At 40.7% G+C, this 16,119-nt stretch overlaps 1 protein-coding gene across 20 annotated transcripts in view; it reads left to right on the top strand.

The window, feature by feature from the left end:
• Positions 1-16,119, top strand: part of TRPM3 (transient receptor potential cation channel subfamily M member 3) — a gene marked incomplete at its 3' end in the record, with an annotated part of 782,399 nt that overhangs the window by 540,783 nt on the left and 225,497 nt on the right. For all 20 annotated transcript variants that reach the window (XM_082696689.1, XM_082696696.1, XM_082696693.1 and 17 more), the window contains exons 4-5: positions 2,972-3,185; positions 6,604-6,728. In XM_082696689.1, coding sequence (XP_082552815.1) covers positions 2,972-3,185; positions 6,604-6,728 — 339 coding nt within the window. The remainder of the gene's footprint in view (positions 1-2,971; positions 3,186-6,603; positions 6,729-16,119) is intronic.

Raw genomic sequence — 16,119 nt, 5'->3', positions numbered from 1 at the left:
TGTGTAGGAAACGTTAGCTCTTTGGTATTTCTTGATGATGCAGTTTATGTTGTCAGGCTGCATTCATTTTTTCTGCTACTTGGCTTCACATTCCAGCTAAATATATTTAAAATGCATTTTAACAAAAAAATTGACATAATTTCTGAGGTTTTTGCAACCATGGGGTCTCCTAGGTCCAAAAATATTGCAATAAATTGTCACCTCCTGCATAACCTCATTTGTTATGTACACACTCATTTGTGTGTACATCCAAAAGCGTATGTTTGCACGATTACACATCGTTCTGTTCTTTCTGTGGTTGTGCTACTTCAACATTAATACTTAACAAATTCCAAAGTTAATCAGTACCCTTCTCTCCTCTCCCACACAGCATAGAGACTTTAGAATGCTTTCATGCTGGTAACTTCCACAATTAAATGTGGTATTGTCTGGTGCTGTAGTTCTAGCCCTTCTCACAGTAAATTAGACCATATCATCATTTTATATTCTATACCCAGTGCTTTTTTTTTTTTTTTAGATTTGCTGCGTATTTGCTAATTTCTTCATTAATGATTCTTCTTTGTATCCCAAATCATCCATTCGGGATTGTGCAATTTCTCCCTGCTGTATATATTTTAAAATTTCCTTCAGGGAAGTCTGCTAGAGATAAATTCTGTTTGGGTAGTCTGAAAATATCTATAATTTGCTCTCATCTTTGGAAGATATTTCCGCTGAATGTAGAATTTTACACTGACGGATAATTCCTCTCGGCGCATGGAAGACACTGGTTTGTGGCATCCATTTTTGCTGTTGAGGAACAGACCTTCTCTCTTACAGCAGGTTTCTTTGTAGGTGATTTGTCTTCTTTTCTAGCAGATTTTGAAGGTTTTTAAAATTTCCCTCCCTTTGGTGTTCTCTATGAGGTGTCTCTGAGTGGTGTTTTTTTGTTTTTGTTTTTGTTTTTATCCTGCTTGGGATTCATGGACGTTCCTGGATTTGAGAATCTGTATGGTTCAACATTTCTAAGAAATTGCCAGCCAGCGTCTTTTTGAGTATTGCTTCTTGCCCATTATTTCTTTTAGTTCCATCTAGAATGCAGATCATCTCCTCCAAGGTTTTCAGTTTTGCTTCTGTTTTTAATTCCTTTGTCTCTGTAGGCTGCATCTGGTCAATTTCTCTGGATCTATCATTAGTGTGTCTAATCTGTAGCTTAATTTTTCTATCATATTTTTCTTTCAATTATTACTTTTTTATTTCTCAGCATTGCTTTTCATTCTTTTTCAAAAGGATTGGTCATTCCCTATAGTCTGTTGTTCCTTACTGATACATTCAATAATCTCATGTGTGTTTTTAACAGATTAAATATAGCCATTTTATAATCTCTGGATATTTCAATATCTTTGAGGGTCTTATTCTGCTACCTGTTACTTCTTTCGGTCTTTCCAGCATATTGCTGGATTTCCTTATATGAGACGTGATTTTATTAATTTTTTTTACTATGAAATGTTTATTTTCCTGCGGATACTCTGCAAGCTCTGGATTGAGGACTCATTCCTCTACAGGGGACTCTGCCTGCCTCTCTGCCTACTTGTGATCTCTCTCTGTCAAATAAATAAATAAAATCAAATACTCTAGTATTTTTCAAACCACACTTATAGCGTGAATGTGGATCAAAGCCTTCATGAGGGCCCCCTGGTTTATAAATAATCAGAGGGAAATTTTTTTCCCCATCCACTCAGAACCAAGGTAGAAGCAGGCAGGTTTCCTTGCTCTCTTTGTACATCAGACTTCTGCTCACTTGTTTCTTCCTTACACTTGAGAATGAGCCCGTTGAAGTACCCCAGCCTACATGGGGTTTCCCTGTTAAACTTGCCCATACTGTGCAAAGCCTGTAAAGCAGGTTCCCGCATCTGCCAGGGTTTAGGAGAAACTCTCAGGTCCAAAGCCTGCTTTGGTCCTTCCTTGTTTCCTGAGGTTCCAGCTTCTGCTTTGTTTGGGAATCTGAATATTGGCTCTTTTCATGCCTGCTCAGCAATGCATTTCAGAAGGCTTTTAGATATATTTGCCCAATATTTCAGTTGTTTCCACCTAAAGGTGAAAGTTTTTATATAATTAAAATGAGACCTAAATGAGTATGTATGTGCTTATATACGTGCTTATCTTTGTATGTATTTATAGCATTTCATTTACATATACTTAGTATACTTATTTCTAGATGCATCTGCTAATACCTTGAAATCTGATAAATGCTTTAATTTTTTGTATTATTCTATAAAAATGATTGGCATGCCTTTTGTCACTTGTCTTCTTTAAGAAATATTTCGTGTGCAGGGGCGCCTAGGTGGCTCCATGGGTTAAGCCTCTGCTTTCGGCTCAGGTCATAATCCCAGGGTCCTGGGATCGAGCCCTGCATCGGGCTCTTTGCTCAGCGGAGAGCCTGCTTCCCCCCTCTCTCTGCCTGCTTCTCTGCTTACTTGTGATATCTCTCTCAAATAAATAAAATCCTTAAAAAATATTTAGTATGTAGTATTATAGATTAAATAAATGTAATCAGCTGTTACCATGTTTTAAAATTCTCCTTAGGTAGAACTGCAGAACTTTTCCAAACTGCTCAGACTATTAGGGTCACAGAAACCAGTGATGTCTAGGCCCAGTCGGTGTAACTGGGGAAAGTTACATTGTAGAAATGTAACTTTTAGAAAACAGAACCATTTTAAAGTTCGTAACAAATCACAATTTCAAGAAAACCTTTAAAAGCGATGAATCCCTTCATCAAACAAAGACTCTCTTGGTGACGAAAATGATTTGCCTTTTTTCAAAAGTTAGATTTCATATGAGAGGTTTTCTTCAAGTACTGGACACGTTGTTGCAATCAGTAAAGCTAAGCAGCAACACACACACACACACACACCTGCAGCGCCCCCCCCCCCCCCCCCCGCCAACCCAGGCAGCCCTGCCCTGTCTCCCTAACTGGTGGCCCTTCTTCTTCCAGTATGTGCGAGTGTCCTTCGACACAAAACCTGATCTCCTTCTGCACCTGATGACCAAGGAATGGCAGCTGGAGCTTCCCAAGCTTCTCATCTCCGTGCACGGGGGCCTGCAGAACTTCGAACTGCAGCCAAAACTCAAGCAAGTCTTCGGGAAGGGGCTCATCAAAGCGGCCATGACCACCGGCGCGTGGATCTTCACGGGAGGGGTTAACACAGGTAACTGGAAGCGGGACAGGGAAGGGCAAGCTGAGGCCACGGGGGTGCTGTCACTAAGGCCATTTTCTCCTAAGGCTCAGTATATGTGTGTCCCCCTATCTCATCTCCCATCCTGTGTGTCCTCACGGGCCGGTCGCTCATCCTCTGATTCTGCTTCTGCCCTCCGCGACCAGCCTGATAACCATACAGGCAGTTCTCAACCGTGAGGAATCACTTACACTTGGGAAACGGGTTGGGATATTTAATACTCGACTCTACAGAATTTGTAAACCTGACTAATGGAATTTCGCAGGATCCTTTCAATACCTTAGGTTGCCAGATAAGTATCCAGTAATTTTTTTAAAGAATTGCCTTTGCTCTAAATTGGAAGCTCGCATCTGATCTTGAAGTGATTTTCAGCTAGGTGCAAATAGCTTTCGTTGTTGTAAAATGCCCGTTACATCTGCGACATAAATTGTGACAGCAAAGTCTGGAGTACTGTTTGTTTATTATTTAAAATAGTTTATTAAATCAGCTCTAAACCAATAGAAGACACTCTGATTTCCCAATAATTTTTTTTTTCTCCTGCCAGGTTAGTTTCTCTATATTGTGACGCAGGTAGGCTGTCAAATCAATTCTCACAAGCCCACTACAGTTAAGTGCTGACTTGTCGCACGTTATTAACGTGCAGTAGATAATAGAATGGATGCCTGTAAATTGCTTTGCCGTATTTCCCCCGGCCTGAGTCAGAAGGGCCGATCGGAAATGCACAAGGAAGACCGAAGCAAGTTCATTTAAACTTGGTTCAAGGCTCTAAGTCTGGGCATCCCACCCGCATTTGGAATTGGGGAAGATTCAGCATTACCCTGGGCTAACTCATTTTAAATAAGAGGCTATCTCAGTACTGTTTATTCATTTGTGTGCAATTTGGGAAATAGTGCAGCAAGACCCGCACTCAGAATTCTCCCCGATACCTAGAGTTTGTGAACAGCCTGTGAACAGCCTGTGACTCCACAGGCACATTTCAGCGGGCAACACCGCTCATGGCCCTCGCTCATCATTGTTCTGAGCGATCCTGACTCTGTCTGACCTGATCTGACCGTGACCTGCCCAGTCAGCCCTTTACTGTTTACTTGGTAGTCATCAAATACCCACAGAGCAATCATCTCTCAGTGGCTGTTCAGCCTTTAGGCGCCAGCTTTCATTCCGTGTCGCGGCCTCATTCACGCGTGATCATTCGACCTTTTGCCCTCCTGGCGTCCCCGCCCTTCACTGCAGACCCACTGCAAGGTTTCTGAAGGTTCAAAAGAATCTCTTAACAATCTTCTGTTTCTGGGAATGTGGAAATGTACTTTTTTCTTTTATGAAATACACCCAGTATCAAAAGAAGAAGTTATAGCGTGAATACCGTAAACCAAATAGTTCATCTTGGCCTCACCCCAGGCTAGCGCTCAGTCCAGCACCCAAAGTCGGGGTCTAATGGTGGCATCTCAGGTTAGGTAAGAGGCAATGGTAGGACTGTGGCTGATGGAGGGCAGGCCATGAGGATAAACTTGTCCTTGATAGACCCTGAAAGTTTTGCATATAAATAGCGGAGAAATGAACACTGATATTCCCAGCTTAATTCTTGCATTTGCTTTTCCTTTGCTTTTTTTTTTTCCCCCACCATTACTCTGTCTTAGAAGATCCCTAGATAAGCTCCCAAGTGAAATTGATAATCTTATTTATCAACACTGCAAGCATGGCTCAATGTGGATCAATGCTATTTACACTCTTTTATTTGATTTTTTTTTTTTTAAGTAGGGTCTTGGGGCACCTGGGTGGCTCAGTGGGTTGAGCCTCTGCCTTTGGCTCAGGTCATGATCTCAGGGTCCTGGGATCGAGCCCTGCATCAGGTTGTCCACTCAGCAGGGAGCCTGCTTCCTCCTCTCTCTCTGCCTGCCTCTCTGCCTACTTGTGATCTCTCTATGTCAAATATATAAATAAAATCTTTAAAAAAAAAAAAAAGGAGGGTCTTTCTGTTTTCTCTTATGACTATTTCAGAATGGCGTGATTCATATGTGTCTCCTCTCTGGTTATGAAGTTGCCTGGGGCGTTCTGTATGCTCTGTCTGTTCCCTGCGGTGCTGGAGCCCTTACTTGGTTCTAGCACCTGAGACACGTGAAAGTGAAGTAAGATGCTGACCCGCCCCGGCCTGCCCCACGGGGAGTTTTACCCTCATGTGTAATAGCGACTCTCAGAAGAATATGTTACATAACATACCCAGCGATTCAAGATAGGCCAACTGCAGTCCTACTCAAAGGGAGGGGAAAATCAAATCCAACTCAGCTTTCGTGTAGGAGATGGCACTACATGTGAAGTTTTCCTTGAGGAATGGGTAGAATTGAGATAAGTGAACACAACTTTCCTTAGAGAATATAGTTTGCATCTTCTATAAAAATGGTTTGAGAAGGAGGTTAATAGATTAGAAATGGCGTCTTCTTTCAGTGCAGCTTATCTTTATTAAAATACAAGAGATAGGTTCCCTGCCATCTTGTAAACTGAATTTTTTCACTTTTAACTGTGGTGAGGAAGGCCGCGGTGATGGAGAAGGCTATTATGAGAGAAAAGGAAAACAGTTCAAATGATGAAACTAAAAAACTATATTTTCAACTTAAATTTTCCAAAGAATATGCCAAGGTTTTCTTTCAAAGTAGGGTCTCCACATGATGTGTCAATAAATAGGAAGATGAAATCAAGGTTAACAAAATATGATCGAAGTAACTACTCTATTTGAATGACTCTAACTTAGACACAAACTGTGGCATAGATTTCATGTAATATTCTGTATTGTGCTTTTTTTTTAAAAGATTTTATTTATTTATTTGACAGACAGAGATCACAAGTAGGCAGAGAAGCAGGCAGAGAGAGAGAGAGAGAGGGGAGGAAGCAGGCTCCCCGCTGAGCAGAGAGCCCGATGTGGGGCTCGATCCCAGGACCCTGAGATCATGACCTGAGCTGAAGGCAGCAGCTTAACCCACTGAGCCACCCAGGTGCCCCTGTATGGTGCTTTTTATAGGATATACTCATGGTATCAGTTCTCAGCCATGCTAATACCTTTATACTTAGAGTACAAGAAAAAGATTCCCTAAGTTTAAAGAATTGTATTTGTTTTGTTTTTTAAGACATTGGATGTTTTTAAATTGTTTTTTCCTTGGACAAAAAAAGAACTTAAAGTCGAATGAGAAACCCATTGCTAGAGTTCATATAAAAGTCCCACGAATATATCTGACATGAGAGCCACAAATTCATGTTCTGTTCTGAACATTTGTATAGAAACATGTTAAAAATTTATAGTCAATGCGTTTAGCCTTGCAAGACACATTTATCACAATTTCCTTTAGAACAAGAGAAAGTCATTGCTTTAAAAGAAAGAATAATTACTTCCTTTTCCTCTCAGGTGTTATTCGCCATGTTGGAGACGCCTTAAAGGACCATGCATCCAAGTCTCGAGGGAAGATATGTACCATAGGCATCGCCCCCTGGGGAATTGTGGAAAACCAGGAGGACCTGATTGGAAGAGATGTAAGTCCTAGAAACTGCCCCGGCCTGTGACTTCTCCTAGAGTGCCTATCGAAAGAGTAAGATAAAATTAGAACTCAGAATACACATTTTAGAATACTCTTTTGGTCCCCACCTCCCAAAAAGAAATTCACGTGAGGAATAATTTATTGGAAGACCATGTATTTTCCAGAATCTACCTATATAAACTCCAGCCTCAGTTCTTATGATCAGAAAGATCCTAAGTAAGACTTACGCACTACCCGCTTGGTTTGAATCAAGTAGTGTCTTTCCTCACCCATCAAATCTTCTGAGTGCTGTTGGCCTGGTTCAGTTGAGATTAACTAACACCAGGTCACATCAAGCAACATGAGCTCATCGACTGCCACATGACATGGGGACCTTCACACCCAAGTCTCCAGCTTCCTTATTATTCGAGTGCCCTTCAGCTAGCTCAGGAAAGCTACAGGGGAAGATTCTTTCCGAATCTGATTCTTGCTGAATGCTTGGGTAAGGAGTAGGCACAGTTGGATTCTTGATTTCCCACTCAGAAACTCCTCAGAAACTTTTGACCAAACTCAGCAAGTTGCTGAACTCTGTTTCCTTCTCACAGGTCCAGAGCCACACACGGCCCGATCAGTCAGTTTTTGCCAGAGAGAACTTATCTTATTTTTTCTTCTGTTTCTTCTAAGTCCTGCTTTTGTTTTGCTTTGTTTTGTTTTGTCTACCACCAACTGGTTATCCCCAACCTCCTTTGGAGGGTTTTCTCTCCTATAATCCACCAGACTTCTTCCCCTATATATAACCTATCAATTCCAACTGATAGGAATTGTAGTTAAACTATATGTAATGGCCATACTTTTATTCACTGCTTTTTTCCCCTGATAATTTTCATAATTAATTATTGGTCATTGCACCTCTACATAAGGTCGATACACTCTTCCCTTCCTGACCAAGACACCGTAGGGTGTAACAAATGTGCTCCGTGGTTTTTCCAAGTTCCATGAGGTCTGTCTGAACCAAAAACTGAGAGCTTGAGAATTAACTGGTCTTAAATTGCTCCTTCTGTTGCATAGCAATACAGTGAAACCATCTTATTTTAATACAGCACAGCCTCTGCAGTTTTTAATACAAGGCAAAATTCTTTGAGTAAAAAGAGAAATCAAACATCATGAAATGCAGTAAAACACTCTTTAAATCCTTCAGGACCTTTAAGTGGATATGAAGCATCCTTATCAATGCTACACCTGTAGAAACACTAATTTATCTAGAAAACATGGGGTAAGAAATGAGATATTAATTTTATCAGTGTAATAGTCTCTTGACTAGAATTTTCTGGCTGTTTTATATCACACACAGCTTGATTATCTCAAGCAGCAATTTCCAAAGTGATATGTAGGCAGAACTGACTGGAAAAACAAACATGGCTGATTTTTTTTTTTTTATTGGAAGACCATGTATTTGAGTATGTGGAATTAGTCTTTGATGAAATATACTTGGGTTAATGCTTTCCTCAGATTCTGAGCTGGCTTTGAAGTTGATGGTGAACTAGAATAAGTGCATTTTATTAGCAAATGACTTTATTATTTAAAAATGTTGTGATGATTCAGAGGTCGTTTTTAAATGTCCATGGCTTCAGGATGTCTATTGTAAACCTGAGTTACTATTATGTAGGGTTTTTTTTTTTTTTTTTGGTGGGGGAGGGGAACCACTTTGGAACTTTCTTATTCAGATGAACTATGAATAAATGGAGGCTGATGATTTCATTATTCAAATAGAGTAATCAAATAATGACCTCAGTTGCCTAAACATTTGCAGACAATGCTGACCTACTGCCTTTCTGTGTCATTTTTGTGTGTCTTAGAAATTCTGTGTGAGTGCAGACAGACAGAGCTTCCGCTACATTCACTTGCCTTGCTGAGTTGAAAGAATGACCCCTGATTCCTCTTCCTCCAGTTTGAGCTCCTTTCCTCTGATTTCACCTCCTCTCACGCTCCTCCTTTTTATTCTTAATTTCTTTCTACCCATATTTCTTCCCAGTTTTATGCCAATAGGAACTTCCATAGGCCTATGCCGGTGGGTCTTAATGGCATTGCCTGACTTCCCGATGAAAAAATTTAGTCCTGATCCCACTTGCAGGGGCTAATAGAGGCAAACCGTGGTTCACGAAGGGCCAGGTGAACCTGCAGAGACCATTGAAGAAAGGATTGACATTGACAGATTGTAAAAAGCACGGGAAAAACAGTTGCATTTTACTTTCTCGATAAATCTTTGACCGAGAGCTATTGAATTTCAACCCCTCTGGTTCAAGGCCCCGTCCCCAACCAAACTCAGGAGTCGGAATGTGCATAGGGTTTCCAGGCTCCCATAGAGCAATGGAATTTGTTCTTCACATTCTAAATTACTTGGACCAAAAGTGCTGTTTTTTGGTGTAAAGGATTTAGGGCATAGTTTGAGGGAAATTTTTATATGTGTTCAACTATTCTAATATTATAATTAAAAAGGAATGTGGTGCTACTTTGTCACAAAAAGAAATATTTGAATACAATATTAGTGGTCACTCTTGAGAGTCCACCTAAAAATCATGGAAGTGGAAGGGTTATCTGGTAAACTTCTTAAGTAGTTACACAAATTTTCACAGCCGGCCTAATTTAGTGCCATCTGTTCTTTTCTGTCCGTTTTGTATAATCAAACTTACAGTAATAAGCATCAAGAAAATAAACCTGAGAGCATCAGACATGAGGTAGCAGAGGAAAAAAAACTAACGTATTATTAAAGACCTTCAGCATTTCAGAATTCTATCGGAATTCATTTATTTAGAAATAAGTAATTGTATTTTTGATCTGGTCTATGGCTGTATTCCAGAATAAGGTTGAAGCAGCACAAAATAAATGTCAGGGGAAATTGAAGAAACTTACATGAAATAAAAATATGAGGGTAAAAGAAAGGCTCCATTTCTTATGCCTAATATTTTATTACAGTAGATTTATTTCCAGGCTGATAGAATATAAAGATCCTTTTATTTCTGTGGGGATGACTCTCCAAAGGGCAGTTTCAGAAGCCGAACAATCAAGTAGTTCTATAGTTATTTTATCGGTAAAAGTGGTAGACACAGCAGTTACGATCCTTCCTAGCATGGATTGTCCCTTTGGAATGGCACTATAAAGGCAAAGACTAGTCCTACACATAAAAAAAGAAGAGTTAACTTTCCCTTGGGTCTGCTTCCAGATATTCTGAATCACCTACCTCCTTTCCAGTCTTATCTCTTAGCCAGACTTCAGCTGCGACTTTAAAAATATTGGGCAGAGTTCAACTTAGAACCGTATGTGTAGCAGGTGCTCAGGAAATACCGATGAAGACAGACTGGGCATGATGAAATTCAGACTACAAGGAAAATTAATGCTATAGAAAAAAATGAAATGATACCTCTTACCTAGTTCACAACTTTACCACAATTTTATCTCCATGTACATTCCCAAGCTTGGTCCTACTTTAGCAACTATAATGAAAGCATTTTTTAATCAAGCATCAAAATACAAAACTGCTTTCTTATGTAGCAACTCAAGGTGGGAGGTGGGTGTTGAAGCTTCATGTTGGATATGGGGACAAAGAAGAACGGAATGAGAACAGGCTTTTCTGTAACCCCTTTGAGAGATGCATGATCCACCCAAATGAGTAATGAACTAGCCGTGGTTCTTTAAATTTAAATCTCTTCTACTCTGTTTAATCAGACCTTCAATTACTAGATCAAAACAATAGAATTTGATGAGAAATAATGTTATGATTACTGAGATGGTAATAACTTTTGCTCTGCCATGAATCGTGAAAATAAATACTGTTCAGCTGTCTAGTTTTTCTACTCCTCTGTGATTTCTCCATATGATTCCTACTGCCCCATTCTGTTATTACAACCCGTGATCTACTCTTCAGTCAAACTGATCTCAGGGCTTGGTTCCACCAAGATGTCTTCCATGACTAACTTCACCCATAATGTCATATCCCTGATTATAATTCTTCTAACAATGATCCTCTCCGCCCATTTAGGTAAAAGTTCCTCAAAAGTAGAGATGAAATTGTCTTTGTTTATTGCCAACCACTAATACACTACTTTGCATGAACGGGAGGTACTGACATGTGACTTAAAACTCTGTAAGAGTAGATTCCTTCGTTTCTAATTGAACTATAAAAATCCTTGCTCTATCTTTATATAACTTGTATGAGCATAATCATAATAGTAGTAATTACAATTTATTGAGCTCCTAGTCGAGGCAGCTCCCTGTGATTGCATGTATTAGCATTATGAGGTATGTATTATTATGTAAGGAAACTAAATAAGGGCTAGAACTAAGGTGCACTATCTCCAAAGCTCATACACTTATCTAGTAGCATGTCAAGTAATACAGAAGAAAATATTTAAGGGTGTTTTTATTGTTAGTTGAGATCCTGGCAAATACCTAATGCCTATAAATAGAACTAAGAAAATAAGACTATGAGAATGACCAGTACCCTTTTCTTTGTACCTAAGGATTCTTTTTTTTTTTTTTTTTCCCTAAAGGTCGTTTTATTGTAAAACCATAAATACAACACTGACATGAAATCATTTAAGTAACTGATCTTCTCTAACCATTTAAAGGATGTCTTTTTGCCTTGGCATCAACCAACTGGGAAATAATGTTGCAAGAATTCGGGGTATGGGGGGTGAATTCTGGGCTAGGGCTTTTGGTGATTTAAGGAACCAAGTGGAGCCTTCCTCTTCCTGGAATGTCCCACTTTCAGATAAGAACAGACAGGTAAAAACAGCAACATTTAAACAGCTCAGTTTTAAATGTTATTACTCTGTAAAAATCTTTTTTTTTTTCCCCTTTTTTTTTTTTTTTCCTTCTTTTCCTTTCCTCCATTTGACATCAGATTCTTGATCTGGATGGATGATGAAAGTATCCCCATTGTAAAGTCAGGAAAGAACTTCCATTGAATTTTTACAGACTCATTGTAGCTTTATATTTCCCTACTTTGGAAAACAGTTTGACCAGAATTATTTCAGGTAATTGAGCAGTTCCTGAAACCTTTATAATTTGTCTTTTCCCAAATCTAGACGAACAAAATACATGCCAAATTAAAAATCCAGACATGATCATAAGAAAAAACACTTTTCATTTTCACTTGAGGACGAAAATTGTATTTGGGAAGCTTTCCAACCCATGAGCTTATGTGGTTATTAAATTATCATGACAGTCAGTGATATCTTACATTTTCCCCTAAACCATAGATTTATTCTCAGAATTTTATAACCTTTAAGAGTTCTTATATTTAATTGGAAAGTATTCTTTCAATGCCATCTTTATATTTGAAGCCATGAAAAAATCAAGTTTAATAACACACCAGATTGATAATTCTCATATCATTATCAACTCAGTGTATTTGTCACCTATTTCTAAAGCAGGCCAAATATGACTTCATCCTGTAAGCTCAGAAAGCTTCCCTGTAATGGTTCTCGCGTGGACTTTAGTGGACTTCCATGTCTAGGTGATATAAGATGTTTCCAGAGGACATGAGAGGAGAAATTCAAAGATAAGGAAACTCACCCAAGTCTCTAACAGTCATACAAGAGCCAACTCTAGCTAACCCTAGACCACATTCCAATCCTGGGCTGCATTCGTTGACGTAGGGAATGCAGTTTCAGTGAAGATAGTATTGAGTTTGGATTTGGATATGTTGATTTCAAAGTTGCTTTGAGAGGTGTGTATCAAGTGTCCAGCAGGACACTAAGTTTTTGAGGTAGAGTTTCAGGAATAAGATCTGGCTATATATTCAGACTCGAGGGACCTCTGCATATAGATGACAATGAAAGCCATTGTGGTGGATAGGATCACCAAGGGAATATGTGTGGAGTGAGGGATCCTCACAACTACACCTGGATCCTGATGGTATCCAATATTTAATGGTTAAGCAGAGGAAAAAACAGCCTGCAGAGAAGACCAAAAAAGGGCCAAGAGGTAGAAAAAAATCAGAGAATGTTGTGGAAACCAAGGGAACAGGTGCTTCAGAAGGATGGAATGAAGGGCAGTGCCCAGTACAACAGAGAGACGGAGGAGGAGGAGGACTTGGACGCGCTCGTTCTGTTTATCAAGACAGTGTTGTCATCACGAGTCAGAACAGTCTCAGAATGATGAAGGGGCAGATCACAAGGGGTTGAAAAGGGAGAAGTGAAAAAGTAGAGATCCCAGTAGAAACCAGCCTTTTAGAAGTTTGGCTGTGATAAGAAGTGAGTAGCTGAAGGGGGCTGTAATTCGCAGGATTTTTCTTCAAGAAGGGAGGGACTTGAGTTTGCTTCTGTGTTGATGTTAGGGGAGAAAACAGGCATAGGGAGAATAGAATTGATGAAATAAGTCCTAGGGTGGCCCTGAGGAGATGGGGTCCAGATCTAGATCTAAAGGGGAGAGGAACCATCTGTATCCTCACAACGAAGGAGAAGAGGAAAGGGTATGTCTGCAGAGGATTGATGGCAGGATATTGAAGTTTCAGCCTGGAGGTTTTATTATTATCCTAATAATAATAAATAACAACACCAATAATCATAATGGCACCACTTTCTTTGAGCTTAGTGCATCTCAGCACACATCACAAGTGGTCCCTTAACGCCCGCAATGGCATTCAGAAGTTGTTTTTAATATCTCTGTCATCCTTCCATGTCTCTGATGATAAAATTAAACACAAATAGATTAAGTAACTTGCCCAGTGTTACATGACTAATAAGTCATATGGCTGGGATTTCAGCCTACACCATCCAGCTCCCAAGACCGCATCCTTACCTATGATGTGATATGACTTCTCCATAATCATAGCAGCGATCATTTATCTGAGTTCATATGTGCATTGGGCCATGCATTTTATATCTCATCTAATGTTTACAGTACTCTGATTAATCATTATTAATCAATTATTAATTGACATATGGAGATGCTGAATCACAGAGGACAGCCTGCTTTAGTTCACCCGACTGGCAGGTGTATAGGTGTAGGTATGGGAGTCAGACCATCTGCCCACTGAGGAGGCTGGGGTGAGGCATCAGATGGCCACCATCTTCCACTTCCACATTGGGAGTGGAAGATGGTGGCCATAGCCCCAGCAGAAAACAGGAGCCAGAGCTGACTGGAGCCCAGGGAGGAGGCAGGGAGGCACTAGAGGGCACAAAATTACGATGCACCAGCGAATCCAGAACAGAGGGGAGAGAACACATTTTGAAGCCTCAAGATAGCAATAATACGCTATTGTGTTGTCTACTGCTGTGTAACAAATTACCCCCAAATTTAATGGCTTGACACCACACTGTGTCACAGTTTCTGTGGGTCAGAAATTTATTAGTAGCTTATCTGTGTGGTGCTGGCTTGGGTCTCTCTTAAGGTCACAGTCAAGATATCAGTTGGGGCTGCATCATCTAAAGGATCGAATGGGGATACGGTACCTTCTAAGATGACTCACGCACATGGCTGTGGGTAGGAGTTCCTCCCCATGTGGACGTCTCCAGAAGGCTGCTTTATTATGGCAGCTGGCTTCCCCCAGAGTAAGTGATCCAAGAGAGCTAAAAGGAACCCTTTCATGACCTAGTTTTTTGCAAGTCGACGCACCATCACTTCTGTTTTATTCTATTTCTTCGAAGTGAGTCACTGACAACTGCAGACTGGATGGGAATATTTTCAAAGAATTTTTTAACATATTTTAAAACCACCCCACTGACACATGGTGGTTTCTTAAGCAAGTAACCCGTTTTAGAACTTAAGGGCCTTTTTCCACTCTAAGTAGGCCCTTAACCTGGTCAGTCCGTGGCTTCCCTCAGGACAGGCCAAAGGGAGGTGGGCCACAAATGAGGACGATGTAACCCCCAGCGAGCCCATGATTTGAGGGACACGTTTTCAGAATGCTGCAGAAAGACATAATTGTTCCACCTGTGGATTTTAGCCATGGATTTTAGGCACCTGGGCACTCTCTGGGACCGATGTCTGGGTTTGCTGGGGTTTTGCTTGGATTGCTGGGCAGAAAGGCAGCATCTGGGTTTCATATGACCCTACTTTATACCTAGACTTGCAGCCGAGCTGGCTGGATGGGTACCAACCAGCCCAGTATCCCTGCTAACACAGGCCTCACTAGGCTTATGAGGACACACGGTGTCTTTCTCTGTTTGGTTTTCATCTCCTCCTCTCAGTCCCTATGTTCCTCGTTCTCAAACAGAGAGTGCTGCCCACGTCTCAGCAATATCCCCTCATCTCTCCCAGAAAGCAGGCCTGATCCTATGAGAACCTTGCCCGTCCCTTTTGTGTCTCTTTCTGCAAAGCACAAACCCCATCTTGCCGCCCACTGCCGCCTCTCCTGACTTCTGCATACTCTACAGTTCTAGATGACTCATCTGGAAATAATCTGATCAGCTGTCACAAGGATTTCAGTGCTCAGCTGAGCCACTGGCAAAAATGTCCAGCAGCAAAACCAACCATAATATCCTTTATGAATTTAAAATCAGGCTGGCTCCTCCATCTTCCCTCTAAATGGCTCCTGGCCTGTACAGGAATTTAAGATCTATGTGCTGTGTAGATTTAGAGGAAAGAGTGTTTGTGGGACGCGTTTGCCCAAAAGACTTCACTTCTCTGAGCATCTGTAGTTTTGCCTATATGGTAAGCACAGAATGGGTTAATTCATGGAAAAGTTGTATCATAGTGGCTGGCATAGAATAAGTGATCAGTAAATCCTCATTTTCTTCCTGCCTAAATTAAAATTATAGTGCTATTATGAGGGAACAAATGCTTCGGTGTTCTGCCTGCCTGTTACTTGCCATGGGCATGTTGATATGTACCTCACCGGGTCATAAGTTCAGGGATTGCCAAAGGCCTGCGATGGATGACTCAAGAACCCAGTTGAGCTCAATTCAATTCTGTTCAGGAAAGGAGTTTCAGATGAGCCAACTGCCCTTGCACGGTAGAAAGCACTAGAAGGGGGAAGGAGACCCCAGGACAGGAGTGACCCACCTCTGTGTCCTTTTTCTGTGCTACCTTGGAAGAAGCAAATGTACTTTTCAACATGGGCTGTTCAGACTCAATCTTAAAGGTAGAAAGTCCTTAGAAACCACAGACAAGTGGTTTCAATGTAATTTGAACATTCAGTGAAAAACATTACCTAGGTGCAAAGTTGTATGTCTCCTCAAGCCAGCACAGTACTTACCAGGAACATTTCCTCAAGGCATTCTTAATGTATGAATAGAGGAAGAAAGGAATGAGTTGAAAGACTTGCCCAAAGTCACAAATGAGTAGCTGGAGGAACTAGAATGCCCCTTCCCCATTTCCTCACTGCCCACTAAGTACTCCTGAATGAGACCAGAACATGTGTGAAAGTAGCTAGGAAAACTCAAGTGGGTGTCTTAGATCAGCTC

This window comes from Mustela nivalis (assembly GCF_964662115.1).
Source record: "Mustela nivalis genome assembly, chromosome: 13".
Taxonomy (NCBI): domain Eukaryota; kingdom Metazoa; phylum Chordata; class Mammalia; order Carnivora; family Mustelidae; genus Mustela; species Mustela nivalis.
Note: the sequence above shows the minus strand (reverse complement) of the source record. Positions and strands in the feature narration are given on the sequence as shown.